General features: G+C 39.7%; 1 protein-coding gene across 8 annotated transcripts in view; it reads left to right on the top strand.

Moving 5' to 3' along the window:
* Positions 1-15,912, top strand: part of SLC35F5 (solute carrier family 35 member F5) — a 52,961-nt gene that overhangs the window by 3,929 nt on the left and 33,120 nt on the right. For 4 of the 8 annotated variants that reach the window (XM_005286774.5, XM_024099627.3, XM_008178619.4 and 1 more), the window contains 4 exons: positions 6,137-6,219; positions 6,660-6,752; positions 11,260-11,404; positions 12,406-12,549. In XM_005286774.5, coding sequence (XP_005286831.2) covers positions 6,706-6,752; positions 11,260-11,404; positions 12,406-12,549 — 336 coding nt within the window. In that variant the 5' untranslated portion in view covers positions 6,137-6,219; positions 6,660-6,705. The remainder of the gene's footprint in view (positions 1-6,136; positions 6,220-6,659; positions 6,753-11,259; positions 11,405-12,405; positions 12,550-15,912) is intronic. The other 4 variants (XM_005286777.5, XM_065561601.1, XM_065561602.1 and 1 more) reach the window with 2 other exon arrangements.

Here is a 15,912-nt window from a genome sequence, read left to right on the forward strand (position 1 = left end):
GAGAAAGATATAAATGATCCAATGTCTGGAAGTTGAAGCTAGACAAATTCACACTGGAAATAAGGCGTACATTTTTAACAGTGAGAATAATTGAACTACTTACCAAGAGTCATGGTGTATTCTCTGTCACTGGAAATTTTAAAATTGAGATTGGATGTTTTTCCAAAAGATATGCTCCAGGAATTATTTTGGGGAAGCTCAGTGGCCTGTGTTATACACAGCTGTTATACGTAGATGATCACAGTGGTCACTTCTGGCCTTGGAATCTATAAATATGTCTTAGACAAGCAGTACGTTTTGCCCCAAATAACTAAGACAAGAGGGACATTCAGCACAATTTTGAAGTATATCTTTTGTTTAATTGCTTTCAGGTTTAAAAAAACAAACAAACACAAACAAAAACTGTATGATCTGTTGCATGCTGCCCCCTCCATGTCACAACATGCATACACCGCAGGAGCCTGCACATAGTAGGGCAGGAGTTTGACACATTCTGTGAGAGCGCTGCACTACATATTTAATCTTTGTTCTTGGCCCTGATGTCAAAAGGTAGGATGCTAAATTGTCCTCAATCCTCAGTGGGTTTCTCACTGATGATAATAGGCACTGAATGGAGTTGTAAGTGCTCAGAACCTTGTAGGAATCCAGCCCAAAGGCAGGTTTGCGCAGTGATAGAGGATAGAATATGGTCCTTATGCAGTAACTAAATTGTTAGCCCAAATTCTGCACTGTATTACATGGGGTACAACTCCTATGCACTTAAATGAGAGCTAAAGCTGTATAACTGTGAACAGAATCTATTCTTAGAAATGTAAACTGTTGCATTCAAGTTCAGTGGGTTGTGGATGGAAATGATGGAGGGCTGTTTTGGGACCAGTGTCTGTTCTCCCCCTCTATTTGGTCGCTGGTGTGGTCAGTTACAGTTACTGCTATTGTGTGCGTAAATCAGATAAGCATAAAACTGCACCTAAATTATTTAGCTTTAAAGTAGTAGAGTTATCATCCTAGCTGTATAAATGAGGCAGTTCGCACCTCTCAAATTTATTTAAGGGGTCCATCTACCGTGCAGCTCAGAGGTGAATTCTCATCTTGGGTAGACGTACATGCACTAATGTTGCAGAGATGGCATGTGTGGTGACTCGGGATAGCTGCTTGGTTGGCTAGCTAGAACTACCACCTCTGCCATTATGGCCTCACTGCTATTTTTAGCATGCCAGCTCAAGCAGAGCTGGGGTGTTTACATCTGCCTGAACTGGGAATTATACCTCCCAGCTGCAGTGTAGACATAGACTTAGACAGTATGTCAAGTCATGTTCTGCAGAATCTGATTTTGTTATGCATCTGAAAAAATACTTAAGGTGGGCAAGATGTTTGATACCACTAGCATAGGTTAAGGTAGTTCCTGTGTATGTGTATAATTTTTTTTAACCTTTTAAAAAGATTTTGCTTTCTGAAGTGCTAGCCCGTCTGCAACAGGGTTGCATAGTAAATGTAAAGTGACCATTGGGTATAGTGTCCATGCTAGGTCACTGTGGGTAGCAGCCTACAGGGGATCTGGACTCTCTGACCTCCAGAATGGATAAACAAATGATAAGCTTTCCATCTTCAAAGTATGCTGAAAGTGCCTCTGAGCCTGGCTTATTAGAGTCATTCAGCATATGTTCCATATCTTATTCCTGGGGGAATTCTGTGCCAAAAAATTATTCTGTGCACAATATTTTAAAATTCTGCATATTTTATTTATCAAAATTACACAATATAATCACAACAGTTTCAATTATTTTGGTATTTTCTTTCAAAATACCTGTCAGCAAGTGTGTCTGTAACAATACACACAACAACAAAGATTCAGGAAATGTTTCTGACAAATAGATTTCTTACTGGACATATTAATACAGAACTTTGAGTAATAATTAGGGCTGTCAAGCCATTAAAAAAAGTAATTGCGATTAATCGTGCGATTAAAAAAAGTAATGGAATACCATTTATTTAAATATTTTTGGATGTTTTCAAATATATTGATTTCATTTACAACAGAGAATACAAAGTGTACAGTGCTCATTTTATACTTATTTTTATTACAAGAATTTACACTGGAAAAAGAAATAGTATTTTTCAATCCACCTAATACAAGTACTGTAGTGCAATCTCTTTATCATCAAAGTTGAACTTACAAATGTAGAATTATGTACAAAAAAACCCCTACACTCAAAAACAAAACAATGTAAAATTTCAGAGCGTACAAGTCCACTCAGTCTTACTTCTTGTTCAGCCAATCACTAAGACAAACAAGTTTATTTCAAGGAGCTGACTGAGTGATTATCTTTGAGAAGTCATGGAAGACAGAAAAGATTCCAGAAGACTGGAAAAGGGCAAATATAGTGACCATCTGTAAAAAGGGAAATAAGGACAACCCAGGGAATTTACAGACCAGTCAGCTTAATTTCTGTACTGGGAAAGATAATGGAGAAAATAATTAAGCAATCAATTTGCAAACATCTAGAAGATAATAAGGTGATAAGTAACAGTCAGCATGGATTTGTAAGAAACAAATTGTGTCAGACCAACCTGATAGCTTTCTTTGACAGAGTAACAAGCCTTGTGGATAGCGGGGAAGCAGTAGACGTGGTATATCTTGATTTTTAGTAAAGCTTTTGATACTGTCCCACATTGCATTTCCCTAGTTTATTTATGAGAAGGTCATCTAGATGGAGCTACTATAAGGTGGGTGCAAAACTGGTTGGAAAACCGTTCCCAGAGAGTAGTTATCAGTGGTTCAGAGTCCGGCTGTAAGGGCATAATGAGTGGTGTCCCGCAGGGATCAGTTCTGGGTCTGTTTCTGTTCAGTATCTTCATCAATGATTTAGATAATGGCATAGAGAGTACACTTATAAAGTTTGCGGACGATATGAAGCTGGGAGGGGTTGCAAGTGCTTTGAAGGATAGGATTAAAATTCAGACCATTTCTCCAGTTTGTCCAGATCATTTTGAAGTAAATAGGATGAAATTTAATAAAGACAAATGCAAAGTACTCCATTTAGGAAGGAACAATCAGTTGCACACATACAAAATGGGAAATGACTGCCCAGGAAGGAGTACTGTGGAAAGGGATCTGGGGTCTTAGTGGACCACAAGCTAAATATGAGTCAACAGAGTAATGCTGTTGCAAAAAAAAGCGAACATCATTCTCAGATGTATTAGCAGGAGTGTTGTAAGCAAGACACAAGAAGTAATTCTACTCGGCTCTGATTAGGCCTCAGCTGGAGTATTATGTCCAGTTCTGGGCGCCACATTTCAGGACAGATGTGGACAAATTGGAGAGAGTCCAGAGAAGAGTGACAAAAATGATGAAAGGTCTAGAAAACATGACCTATGAGGAAAGATTGAAAAAATTGGGTTTGTTTAGTCTGGAAAAGAGAAGACTGAGAGGGGACATAACAGTTTTCAAGTATGTAAAAGGTTGTTACAAGGAGAGGGAGAAGAAATTGTTTTTCTTAATCTCTGAGGATAGAACAAGAAGCAACAGGCTTAAATTGCAGCAAAGAAGGTTTAGGTTGGACATTAGGAAAAACTTCCTAACTGTCAGGGTGGCTAAGCACTGGAATAAATCGCCTAAGGAGGTTGTGGAATCTCCATCATTGGAATGTCAGGAATGGTCTAGATAATTCTTAATCCTGCCACGACTGCAAGGGACTGGATTAGATGACCTCTTGAGGTCCCTTCCAGTTCTGTGATTCACATTTGCAGGAGATAATGCTGCCCCCTTCTTGTTTACAATGTCATTTGAAAGTTGTAGCCGGCGTCACAAGATATTTACGCTACAGATGCTCTAAAGATTCATATGTCCCTTTGTGCTTCAACCACCATTCCAGAGGACATGCGTCCATTCTGATGACAGGTTCTGCTCAATAAAAATCCAAAGAAGTGCGGACTGACGTGTGTTCATTTTCATTATCTGAGTCAGATGCCACCAGCAGAGGGTTGATTTTCTTTTTTGGTGGTTCAGGTTCTGTAGTTTCTGCATTGGAGTGTTGCTCTTTTCAGACTTCTGAAAGCATGCTCCACATCCGTCCCTCTTAGATTTTGGAAGGCACTTCAGATTCTTAAACCTTGGGTCGAGTGCTGTAGCTATCTTTAGAAATGTCACATCAGTACCTACTTTGTGTTTTGTCAAATCTGCAGTGACTGTTCTTAAAATGAACAACATGTGCTGGGTCATCATCCGAGACTGCTAAAACATGAAATATATGGCAGAATTCGGGTAAAACATTGCAGGGGACATACCATTCTCCCCCACAGAGTTCAGTCAACAATTTAATTAACATATTTTTTTAATGAGCAAAATCAGCATGGGGGGTAGGGGAGGGATTGTTAGGGAGTTGGGGACCCTCCCCCATGCTGATCCCTAGCCTCTCCCATTCAGTCCCTGTGTGTCCCTGCATTTCCACTCAACCACTCTTCTTCCCCCTGACCCCATGTGTCCCTGTATCCTCTCTCAGCCATCCTCTGTCATCATGTGACCCACTCCCATTCAGCCCCCACCCCAATCCTCCCACTAGCCCTTCTGAACCCCAGTCGACCCCCCCCATGTGACTCCCATTCAGCCCCTTTGTTGTCCCCCCCCCCCCCCATCTTCTGTGCCTCCTCACCTGGATTCGCAGTCATGGCACTGTAGGGAACGCAGCCTCTCCTCTCTGTCGGCTGCTATAGTGAGCCAGTTGCCGGTCTGCTGTAGTGCCACAATAGTCCCTGGTGGGCAAAAGGCAGTGCCTCTCCAACAGAACGTATTTTCTGTGGGGGAAAAGAAACCCTGCAGGTCTGAGAGTCTGAACTTGCACGGTGCTGGGCAGTCAACTTTGATGGAGTTTAGTGGGAATTAAGGGTGTTGCTTGCAGGATTGAGCCCTGCATTTGTGTTGATTCTTCTTTTATTCACTTTTTCAATGTAACTTAGAGTAGTTGGAGAGCATCAGTTAAACTGTGAACAAGAAAGAACAAAAGCTAGTAGGCCTTGCTAGCTAGAGGGTACACCTTTGGCAGGTATTAAAGATGAAATGTAGAGTTGGGGGAAAAAAAAGTTTGCTCTTCACTGCTCCCTCTTTTTAACACACAATCTGTGACACTCATTGACACAAGGTATCATTAAAGCCAAGAACTTAATCGGATTCTAAAAAGGATTATGCACTTACGTGGATAAGGAGAGCATTAGGTAGGATAGAAAAAAAAATGGAGAGAGAATTCTCTATCTTTTAAAGTATAAGATGTCTGAAGTTAAAATGAAACTTTCTCTATGGACTGTTTACTCAGACTCCTCAATTACAGGATTTTTCACCTTTGAAAGCATCTTCTGTCTGCCACTGTCTGAGATAGGATGCCGGATTAGATGGACCGGTGATTGATCTAGTGTAGCAATTCCTATCATCTATGATGTGAAAAGACTCCCCAAATACAATAAACTGTTTTTTTGTTGAATATTTTTGGAGAACCTGAACCATGATGTGGAGAGAGAGTGATTGTCTTTCATCAAAAAGGAGCTATAAAGAGGAAAAACTTTGTTTTTGCTACAGTTTAGCCTTAAAATAATAAACTTTAAAAATGTTTACATGCTCTTCCAAATCGTGTTTGAATCTGAAACATTTTTTAGTAAGGACATTTCAGTTATACTTGAGAATGAAGGTCTTCCCCTTCATTCATGCAATTACATATCTTTCTATTATGTAGTTTAAATATTACTATTAAGCCCAAGCACAAGACACTGATATCAATACAGTCTTTGCACCAAATGTAAGACCCATAAAACAAACTCCACTGGGAGAACTAGAGGAAGGAGCCAGTGTAATTAAACTTTTTGAGAAAACTGTTTCCATTTGTGGATTATTAAGAGGGATTTAAATGAGAAGGGTTGTTCTCCCACACCTGACACTGTTCTTTCACCTTCATGCTCTATATTACTAATGATTTTCAAACCTTCAAATATGGACTGAATTGTTAAGATTGTTTATATTTGTATCTGTAAGATTTAGGGCTTGGGAGTTTTGATATTGCAATTTAATTTATTGTTTTCTGTTTAGAAAACTTATTATTGAATGAACATGTATATGTTAAAAAGTATTTCAAATTTTATTTTTTTATTTTAGGAGACAGCTTTCATCTTGACAATGGCAGCTTGAAGTCTATTAAAGTCCAAGCATTTATTTTGTTTTTAAAAATTATTGTGCAGGTATGTAAAATATAAATATCAGTAATTATTTTCTCAACGTTCTTTTTTATTTCAGCATGTTTTTCTCAATGCGGGGAAACAAAATACTGCATATTTTCACTTCCTTTTTACAAATAGTCATGGTTTAAAATCTATTTGCATATTGTGAAAGAATTGAAATAGTACAACAGTTTAAGATAGCCAAAATATCTTCTCTTCACACACTTTGCATTCGATATTAAATTTTACAAACTTTAATAATGCTTAAATACATAGTGCTATAAGATGTCTTGTATCGAAGCTTTAGAGAAGCATCATGGGTTTGATATTGAGAATCAGAATAGATACACAGGACTCTGTCAACTTTCAGTCTAGTCAGTACTACACCTGTCTTGAGTGCAAACTGAGATTTCTCAATCACATTTTCCTATTAAGCTTTTTTTTTTTTTTTCTTGTTGCAGTGTGAAACACAGAAAACAAGAAACTGGCTATATAGGGGAAGTGGAGATGCTAAATACACACATTGCAGTCAAATGCAAAAGAAAACTGAAAAGATAAATATTTTTTCTCTAATTTCTTAGAGTTATGGTGATCTTGGCTGTTACTTTTAATAAGTATTGAAAAAACCCTTCAGACAAAAGTGGTTTTGTAGTTGGTGTCACTTAAAATGACTAACCATGAGTAGAAAGCAGTATAATATGTATTAAAGTGTATCTATAAAATATAAACCAATCGAGAGAACTTGTGATCTCCTCTGAAATATTAAAAGAGTAACTTTAGGGGGAAATCCTGCCCTCCACTATTCTCTCCAGCAGATTTCAGAACAGAAGTGGGGTAGGTCTGATACAGAAGAGTAGGTCAAGAGACTCGGATGATCTGTACCAGCTGTGTGCTTTGGAGCAGCAGGGGGATCTGGGATGTGACTAGGCCGTGTGATGGCTGAGGGTCAGTGGCTCCACCATTTAGTGGATTTACTGGTTGTTCCTAACCTAAGCAAAGCAGGCATGCAGGAGCCTTAGGCTACAGTAGCCTTCAGGCTGCAATACAAGCTTGAGAGCCACTCTTTTTTACCTGTCAACAGCCTGGGTGTGGGAGAAAATTCCTTCCCTCTGGCTTCCTTGAATTCCTCCACACACAAGTCCTGTTTGGCCTATGCATTGTGCAAAGGGCTTGGCCCTAGAATATTATTTAAGATCATCTTCCTGGCCCAATGTTTTCAACATGTATTGTCTTCACCTCTTCAGATTCCTCAATTATTTTTTCCTTCACCACCACGTTACATAAAAATTTCTGGCCCTCATCAGGTCCTTTGTAAGTGGATTCCTATCTGCTTTATCCACATTTTCTCTTTTATGTCAAGCCCTCCCTTCCATCAACCATTCCAGTCTTTATTGTCTTCCAGTCTGCTTCCATCACAAACAACTGCATGCTTTTTCCAACCTTCCTTTTTGTAGAGAACACCTATCCTGATCTTCCCTGGAAATTCATTGCATATTTTTTGGATTCTTCTTCAAGGCTCACTATTTATGGGGAAATTGCCAATGAATAATGGCTGCATGGATTGCCATCAGGGACTTCTGATATTTATCTTAATTAATTGTCTGTTTAAATCAACAAAAACATAACTGTCTGGCTGTGCACATATCGGGCCTATTTAAAAGCATGTTGTTTTACTGCACTTCCTTATTCTTCTTATTTGTTACACCCATTTTTTGCATATTAATTAGATTTTAAGCTCTTAGAGGCTGGGAGAGCCCTTTATTCTCTTCAGCACCTAGTGTGATGAGGCTCCCGATCCTGACAGGAGCTTCTAGGCATTATTGTAATACAAATGCATGTTAATTATTTCTGGTAGCACTAACAATTTGCTTTCCAAACAGGTGAAGGAATGATCCATGTCTTGCTCATAATCTAAAGACAGACATACAAACAGAGGGTAGGGGAAAGGTATACAACATGTGCTGGCAACAGTATAAGTGGGGCAGGTAGCACTGCTTGTTGTTTAAGTTACCCAGCACTTCCCATTATTAGACCCTGGTTTCAGTTGCTAGGTCTAGGAGCCGGCGGAGGAAGAACAGGGTGCGAAAACAGGGGATTTGGAGAACTGAGATTGGATGAGGATTGGGATGGGGGAGACCGAGACTGGCAGGACAAGAGTGGAACTGGGAACCAGTGGGGTGGAGGCAATATATGGAGGTGAGGGAAGACAGATGTGGCAAGGAGCTGAGGTGCATGGGAGAACTGGAACTGACTAAGCAAAGGGACTTGCATAAGTAATCAAGGGAGTTGAGGACACTGAGGCTGGGTGAGAAGCCTGGAGAGAGGGAGCCAGCGGGTTTGGGGAATGTGGGCAGGTGATGGGAGGTCAGAGGCAAGGGAGAGAGCCAGATCAGGGAGTGGGGGATGAAACTGGCCTGGCTGGGCAAGAAGACTGGTAACAAGGAATTGGGGTGGGGGGAGATTGGAAATGCCTTGACAAGGAGACCAGGAGTTAGAAGAGGTGGGACTAGATTTACTGGGCAAGGCAATTAATATCAGAAACCTGAGGAGCGGAGACTCAGTATAGCTTTAGTGTCTCTCCCCACACCTGAGCCCCCAGCCTCTCTAGCTGGGGTCTTTTTGCCCTGCTTCATTCTCAGCTAGCCCTCACCTGGAGACATCAACAGGGTCACAACTCCATCACTCCCCAGTCTTCAGCCCTCTTTGGCTCTTCAGCTCAAAGAGCAGGAGACATCTCCCTTGGCTAGTGTCAACCTTCAGCCCTCTCTGGTCATGGCTCTCTGGCCTGCGGAAGTTTTGTAGGTGAACACCCAACTGCCTTCCTGCTTTCTACTATCAACAGCCTTATCTGGGTCCACTGCATAACTTGGGAACTCTCTCTAATCCCTCTTTCAGGGATATTCCCTCCCTCATTCAGTTTAGCTTTGCTTTTCTCCTGAATGCTCTCTCTAGAATTTGGATTCTGAACTCTTCTCTTTGGCTGTCACTTTTTTAAAGCTTCCCGGGGCAACCCTGCCCTCCACATCACACCAAATTAGGGCACACAACTGGACTGAAACTGGAGACGGGCCAGCTATCTTGTTACACTATTTCTTTCAGCAAAGGTTGTCTTGGTTTATTCCAGAGTCAGGATTTGCTACGTAAAAGTTGATGAGTTAGTAGTTCAGCTCATTAAGGAATCCTTACTAGTATAGCTTTTTATTCTAATAAATAGAAAGAAATTTTCCATGACTAAATCTCTTACACATATTCTGAGAATAAGTTTATTTATGTAGAAGTGCAGTTAGAAGCATAAAGCTTGCTAAATCAATATCTCTTACCAAGGTCCACTGGCGAGTACTTAACTTCTTTCTGGCAATAATAGTCTCAGGTATGAGACTTCTAACTTCCTGTTCAGAGTTTAAAGAAAATATTTTGTCATTCTAAACTAATACTTTTTTAAAATCATAAAACTTAAGGTCTTGCCGAATTTCAGGTCTACTGATGGGCAGTCTTAGTGCCTCATAAAACTGTAGATTTAGTTGTATAATAAACTTGAGTCCCCTTCTCTCACCTTGGTGAATGTACAAATGTATGTGTATTGCTGGCATGGTCAAGATAAGACTTTGTTTGGAGTAAGGCTAATGCAGCTTGTGATTTCAAAGGCATCTGTAGCAAGATATAGAAAAGATGGGTTGATTTCACTCTCCCTGCACTTTAAAAGACCTGTATGATATTTTACAATATACCTTCTTCAACTTCAGAAAAACTTAAAAGAATGTTTCAAGCGCTTGACTGTGAAAGCTAAAGTTAAGAATTTGCAGTGACAGCCTGGGGCTGGCCATGCAGTATTTACTCTGTTGCCATGTATATCCATCCTGTGCACTGAATGAGGCAGGGGTACTGTGGGGAAAAAATAGTATGTGATCATATAATTAAAGATGTTACGATGATGCATATGCCCAGGGCAGCAGAAATAAATTTGTGTGGACAGCTGTATATCTAGCATTTTCTGACTTGATTTTGCAGCCTAGACAATGTTTTTAATGCCCTTATTTGATCAGCATGCTCCTTCCTGTGCATATGAGCAAGTATTGCCATAGTTAAACATTTAAACCCTTTTATACTCTTGGTATTCTAGTAATTTGCTCATCTCTTCCTTATCCTTAGTCCTGATAAAGTAGATCTTGTCAGTAGCAACTTGGGTAGGGACTTTTTAAAATTGCCAAAGGTCCTCTGTGTGTTAACCTAAACTTGTTTGTCTTGAAATTTGTAGTAGACATGTCTGCTTGCTCTCCTGTTGATTTTTATTTTGTTTTAAATACATCTGTACATAAGTCTTCTTAATGTCCTTTTATATTACACATCTAGTTGAAAGCTAGGACAGGTTTATACTACCACTGAAGTTATCTAACTTATGTCACTTGGATGTGAAAAAGACACCCTTCTGAGCAATGCAAATTACAGTGACCTAAGCGCTGCCCATACCAGTGCTATGTTGGTATGGAGCATCTTCACCAAACATGCAGCTGCGCCAATGTAGTACTTCTAGTGTAGACCTGCCCCTAGTCTACAGTGGTTGTTTTGATAGCTAGGTACTCAGTATTCATGCAGTATGAATAACTGATTTTTTTATTTTATTTGTTTGATTCTGGGGAAAAAAATTAATTTCAGGTCAACCCAAACTGGAATTTTTGCTGAATTGAAAAGCTGGGGGAAAAAAAATACATTTTGGGTCAATTGAAACATTTTGTTTAGATTTGGGGCATTTTCAACTTTTTGTCTTATTAAAAGCAAAGGATATTTAAAAACAAAGGGTCTAGATTCACAAAACCATTGAGATTGTGGGGTCCCTCTTATACCTTTATAGCCTAGGACACTAACCTGGGATCTGGGAAACCTGTGTCAAGTCCCTGCTTCGGAACAGTGACTGTAACCTGGGTCTCTCAATAGCATATTACACAGACGTAATGTCTGTTAAATGCTACTGATGGCTTTTTTCTTACTTTCCTTTATATTTATATATACTATATTTATAGTCACTATCTATAAATCTGTATTTTGTTCTGTATTGATGTTCAATAGGTTACAAATGGTGTGGGTTTTTATCATGAACCGAATGAGCTCCCAGTGCAGTTCCTCCACTCAGCGTAAGCGAATGGCTCTTGGAATTGTCATTCTTCTACTTGTTGATGTGATATGGGTTGCCTCCTCAGAACTCACTTCAGTAAGCATTTTTTCATGCTTCTTATTTTTAAATAAGGGGGGAGAATACTGTTACATAGACATTTTTGAAGCTCTGATCACATTTTTACAGAGTTTTACTTGACACATTTTTTTTTAATCTTAAAAAAGGGTGAAAAAAAATCAGAATCCTCCAGGTAGCTAAACAGTGCTATGAGCCAGCACAATGTAAGAGCTATTGTTTTAACTATGGAGGGTATTGTTTAATCTAGAAATTGTCAGTATCTTGAACCAACAAGTATTTTTATTTTTTAGTTAGGGAGTCAAAACCTGATTTACTTATTATTATATCTGTTTAAAAAATGCCACTATTGCCACAGGGAACAGGTAATCTAATTATATCCTTAAAAATTAGTCTGTATAATGAACCTGTCATTCTAGCTTTACATTTCAGATTTTATGAAACTACTGCCAGTAGCCTGTTAGGGAAAATTATTATGGCTATATTGGTTCCCATACTGAAAAATAAGCAATGTTGCTGTTAATAGACTAAACTTAAAGATCACTGTTGCTTAACTGTAGTTTTTAAACAATTCCAGCTTGTTTACAAATGAACATTGACTTAATACAGCTTTGAAACTTTACTATGAGGAAGAGAAATGCTGCTTTTAACCATCTTAATTTAAATGAAACAATCACAGAAACAGTTTCCTTACCTTGTAAAATCTTTTTTTTAACTTTTCCTTTAATGTTTTAGTAGTTTGTTTAACACAGTAATGTGCTGTATTTGTGGGGTTGTTTGTTTGTTTGTTTTTGTTTCCTCTGCTGCTGCCTGATTGTGTATTTCCAGTTCCAAATGAGGTGTGTGGTTGACTAGTCAGTTTGTAGCTCTGGTTTTCGTAATTCTGAGATTCTATTGTATGTGTTTTGACTTCAAGAAAACCTGCTGGGCTGATTTGGACTTGAAAAGCACTGATTAATTGAGAAGTCACATGACTCCTCAGTAATTATGAAGACTATAACTATTTTATTTTCATTCCGCAGTATGTTTTTTCGAAGTACGAGAAGCCTTTTTTCAGTACCTTTGCAAAAACGTCCATGTTTGTTCTATACCTCTTGGGATTTATTGTTTGGAAACCATGGAGGCAACAGTGTACACGTGGGTTTCGTGGAAGGCATGCAGCTTTTGTAAGTATTTTTCAATTTAATAACCTAAAGATACGCAATAATTCGAAGTTTTAACGGGGGGGGGAAATTGAGGGTTAGCGTATATTACTTTGCTGATAGATCTGTTGGCAAGGCCCCCTATTGAAGATGCCCATTATGCCAGCAAAAATTCTTTACGCAGCATAGTTAAGCCACCACCCTGAACATTGGTTCTACTGGCAAAAATAATTTTGACATTATAAGCTTCATCTACAGAAGGATTTTTTTGTTTTTTTGTTTTTTTCTGTCATATCTGTGTCAGTTAAAGTTTTGGTTTGTTTGTTTTTCCCTCTCCTCCGTGTCTTCCCTGCCAATATAGCTATGTTGGCAAAACTTTGTCTGTAGACCTGGCCTTACAATAACATAAGCTAAACTTCAGATGTCAAGTGAATCAAATACTGATTTCATTAAAGTACCATTACAAACTGAACAGACAGAAATGGTAATTGCAGGTTGTACAATTGAGTCTATACCTGGAATTAGTACTCTAACATTATGATTTGTCACTTTTTATATCCAGTTTCTTAAGATTAATTCTGAATAGCATGTTTAGAGAGACTAAAATCAGACACCTTTTTTTTTGAGATCACGTTCAGGAACTTGGTAGAAGTATGGGTAGGGGTTTATGTTGTTAAACAACTTTGTAGACAAAGACTCTGCTCACATTATGGTGGGCATATTCTACACTCAAATTTGGTGTTTGGTATTAAATTCAGTGTCTAAAGACTCTAAACTGTCATGAGAGGCCTGGTACTATGGTTACCATACGTCCGGATTTTCCCGGACATGTCCGGCATTTTGGTCCTCAAATTCATGTCCGGGGGGAATTGCCAAAAAGCCGAACATGTCCGGGAAAATGCCGGCATCCCTGCCCCAGTCCCCTGCTTACCTGAGCAGTTCCGGCAGGCTGCAAGCTGCAGGCGGATTCCCCCACGGCGGTGGCTGCTGCTGCTCCCCCCCAGACACCTCAGCTCTGTGTAGCTGAAGAGCCGAGCTGCCGGAGCGCTACCGGCTTCACGGTTTGCCGGGCAGCCCCCAGACCTCCAGACCCTGCGCCCCCGGCCAGGCGCTTCCACAGTGTAGCCAGAGCCCGGGAGGGGAAGCGCCCGGCCAGGGGCGCAGGGACTGGAGGTCTGAGGGCTGCCTGGCAAACCGTGAAGCCAGTAGTGCTCGGGCAGCTGTTTCGCGTGGCTGGGAGAGAGGAGGGGGAATGCGGGGTGCTCAGGGGAGGGGGCGGAGTTGGGGTGGTGAAGGGGCAGGGCTAGGGCCCCGTGGAATGTCCCCCTTTTTTAAAACCTTAAATATGGTAACCCTACCTGGAACTAACATCATATGTAGAGGCATAGAAGCAATTCCAGGAGAAATTCCAGAAACTAGGAAAGTGCTAATATTGTGCCAGTATTCAAAAACAGTAGGCAGAATCACCTGGGTAACTATATGTCCATCAGCCTGACATCAATCCCAGGCAAAACAATGCAAAAGTAATACAGGATTCAATGGATAAAGAATTAACAGATAGGAATATAATTAGTGCTAGTTAATATGGTTTTGTGGAAAATAGGTCTTGTCAACCCTGATTTGATTCTTTGAGATGACAGATGTGGTTGATAAAGGTAACAGCATAGATGTAATGTACTTAACTTTTGCAAGGTGTTTGACTTATTATCGTGCAACATTCTGATTAAAAACAATTGTACAGTAGCAAGAGATCACACATTAAAGAGATTAAGAACTACGAACTGATCTCTTAAAAAGTTGTCAGTGGAGAATCATCTTTGAATGGGGTTGCTTTTAGTGGGGTGCTGCAAGATTTGGTACTAGGTGTGATATTATTCAACATTGTTTTCAATGATCTGGAAGTAAATATAAAATCACTGGTAATAAAATTTGTGGATGACACAAAGATTGTCAGAGTGGTAGATAATGAGGAGGACAAAGCAGTCATACCTATTGATCTGGATGGGTTGGTAACCTGGGCCTGTTCCAAACAAATGTATTTTAATATGGCCAGAGGCAAAATTATGCAAGGAACACAGTCCATAACCTACACAATGGGGAATGGTGTCTTGGAAAACAGTGATTCTGAAAAGGATTTAGGGGACATAGTGGACAAGCAACTGAACGTGTGCTCCATACACCATTCACATTAGATCTTTTTGCCAGATCTGTGGCTGTAGGAACAGTGAAGTGACTTTACCTCTGTATACAGTGTTGGTGACTCCTAAACAGGAATACTGCATACCATTCTTGTGTCAACATTTTAACATGTTGAAAAACTAGAGAATGCTCAGAAACGAGCCACAAAAGTGCAATGAGAGCTAGAAGAAGTGCCTTCCTTAAAAATCTCAATCTATTTAGTTTATTGAGAGGAAGATTGAGAGGTAACTTGACTATGGTTAAAGGTCTTGAGAACATGATCTATGAAGGAATGCTGAAAGAATTGGGTTTGTTTAGTTTGGAAAAGAGAAGACTGAGAGGGAACATGATAGCAGTTTTCAGGTATCTAAAAGGATGTCATAAGGAGGAGGGAGAAAAGTTGTTCATCTTAGCCTCTAAGGATAGAACAAGAAGCAATGGGCTTAAACTGCAGCAAGGGAGGTTTAGGTTGGACATTAGGAAAAAGTTCCTAACTGTCAGGGTGGTTAAGCACTGGAATAAATTGCCTAGGGAGGTTGTGGAATCTCCATCTCTGGAGATATTTCAGAGTAGGTTAGATAAATGTCTATCAGGGATGGTCTAGACAATATTTGGTCTTGCCTTGAGGGCAGGGGACTGGACTCGATGACCTCTCGAGGTCCCTTCCTGTCCTAGAATCTATGAATCTATCTATGAATCTATGGTGTCTAAGTACTTTCTTGGGGAGAAAATACTGGGTATGAAAAGGCTCTTTAGTCTAGTGGAGAAAGGCATAATAAGAACCAATGGTTGAAGCCAGACAAATCCATTTTTAACAATGAGTGTGATTGACTATTGGAACAAACTACCAGGGGATGTTGTGAATTGTCCATCTCTTGATGTTTTTCATATCATGACTGGATGCCTTTGTTGAAGATACACTTTAGTTCACTACAAGTTAGTGGACTTAGTGCAGCGGTAACTGACCTTTGATACACAGGACATCTGACCAGATGATTTAATGATTCTTTCTGGCCTTATAATCTATGAATGAAGTAAAAATAGTGCATAAGTCTCTCTCAGATGATGTAAACTTGAAGAGTAGGATTTGGTGTAATAGTGTAGATCAGGGGTCTGCAACCCGGCACAGTTGGAAGGTGAACTATCTCCAATTCAATAGGTTAATCATTAATGTTTGGAGGATTTTCTTGCCATCCTGTATTAGAAGGA

Source organism: Chrysemys picta, chromosome 11, assembly GCF_011386835.1.
Source record: "Chrysemys picta bellii isolate R12L10 chromosome 11, ASM1138683v2, whole genome shotgun sequence".
In the NCBI taxonomy this organism is placed as follows: Eukaryota; Metazoa; Chordata; order Testudines; family Emydidae; genus Chrysemys; species Chrysemys picta.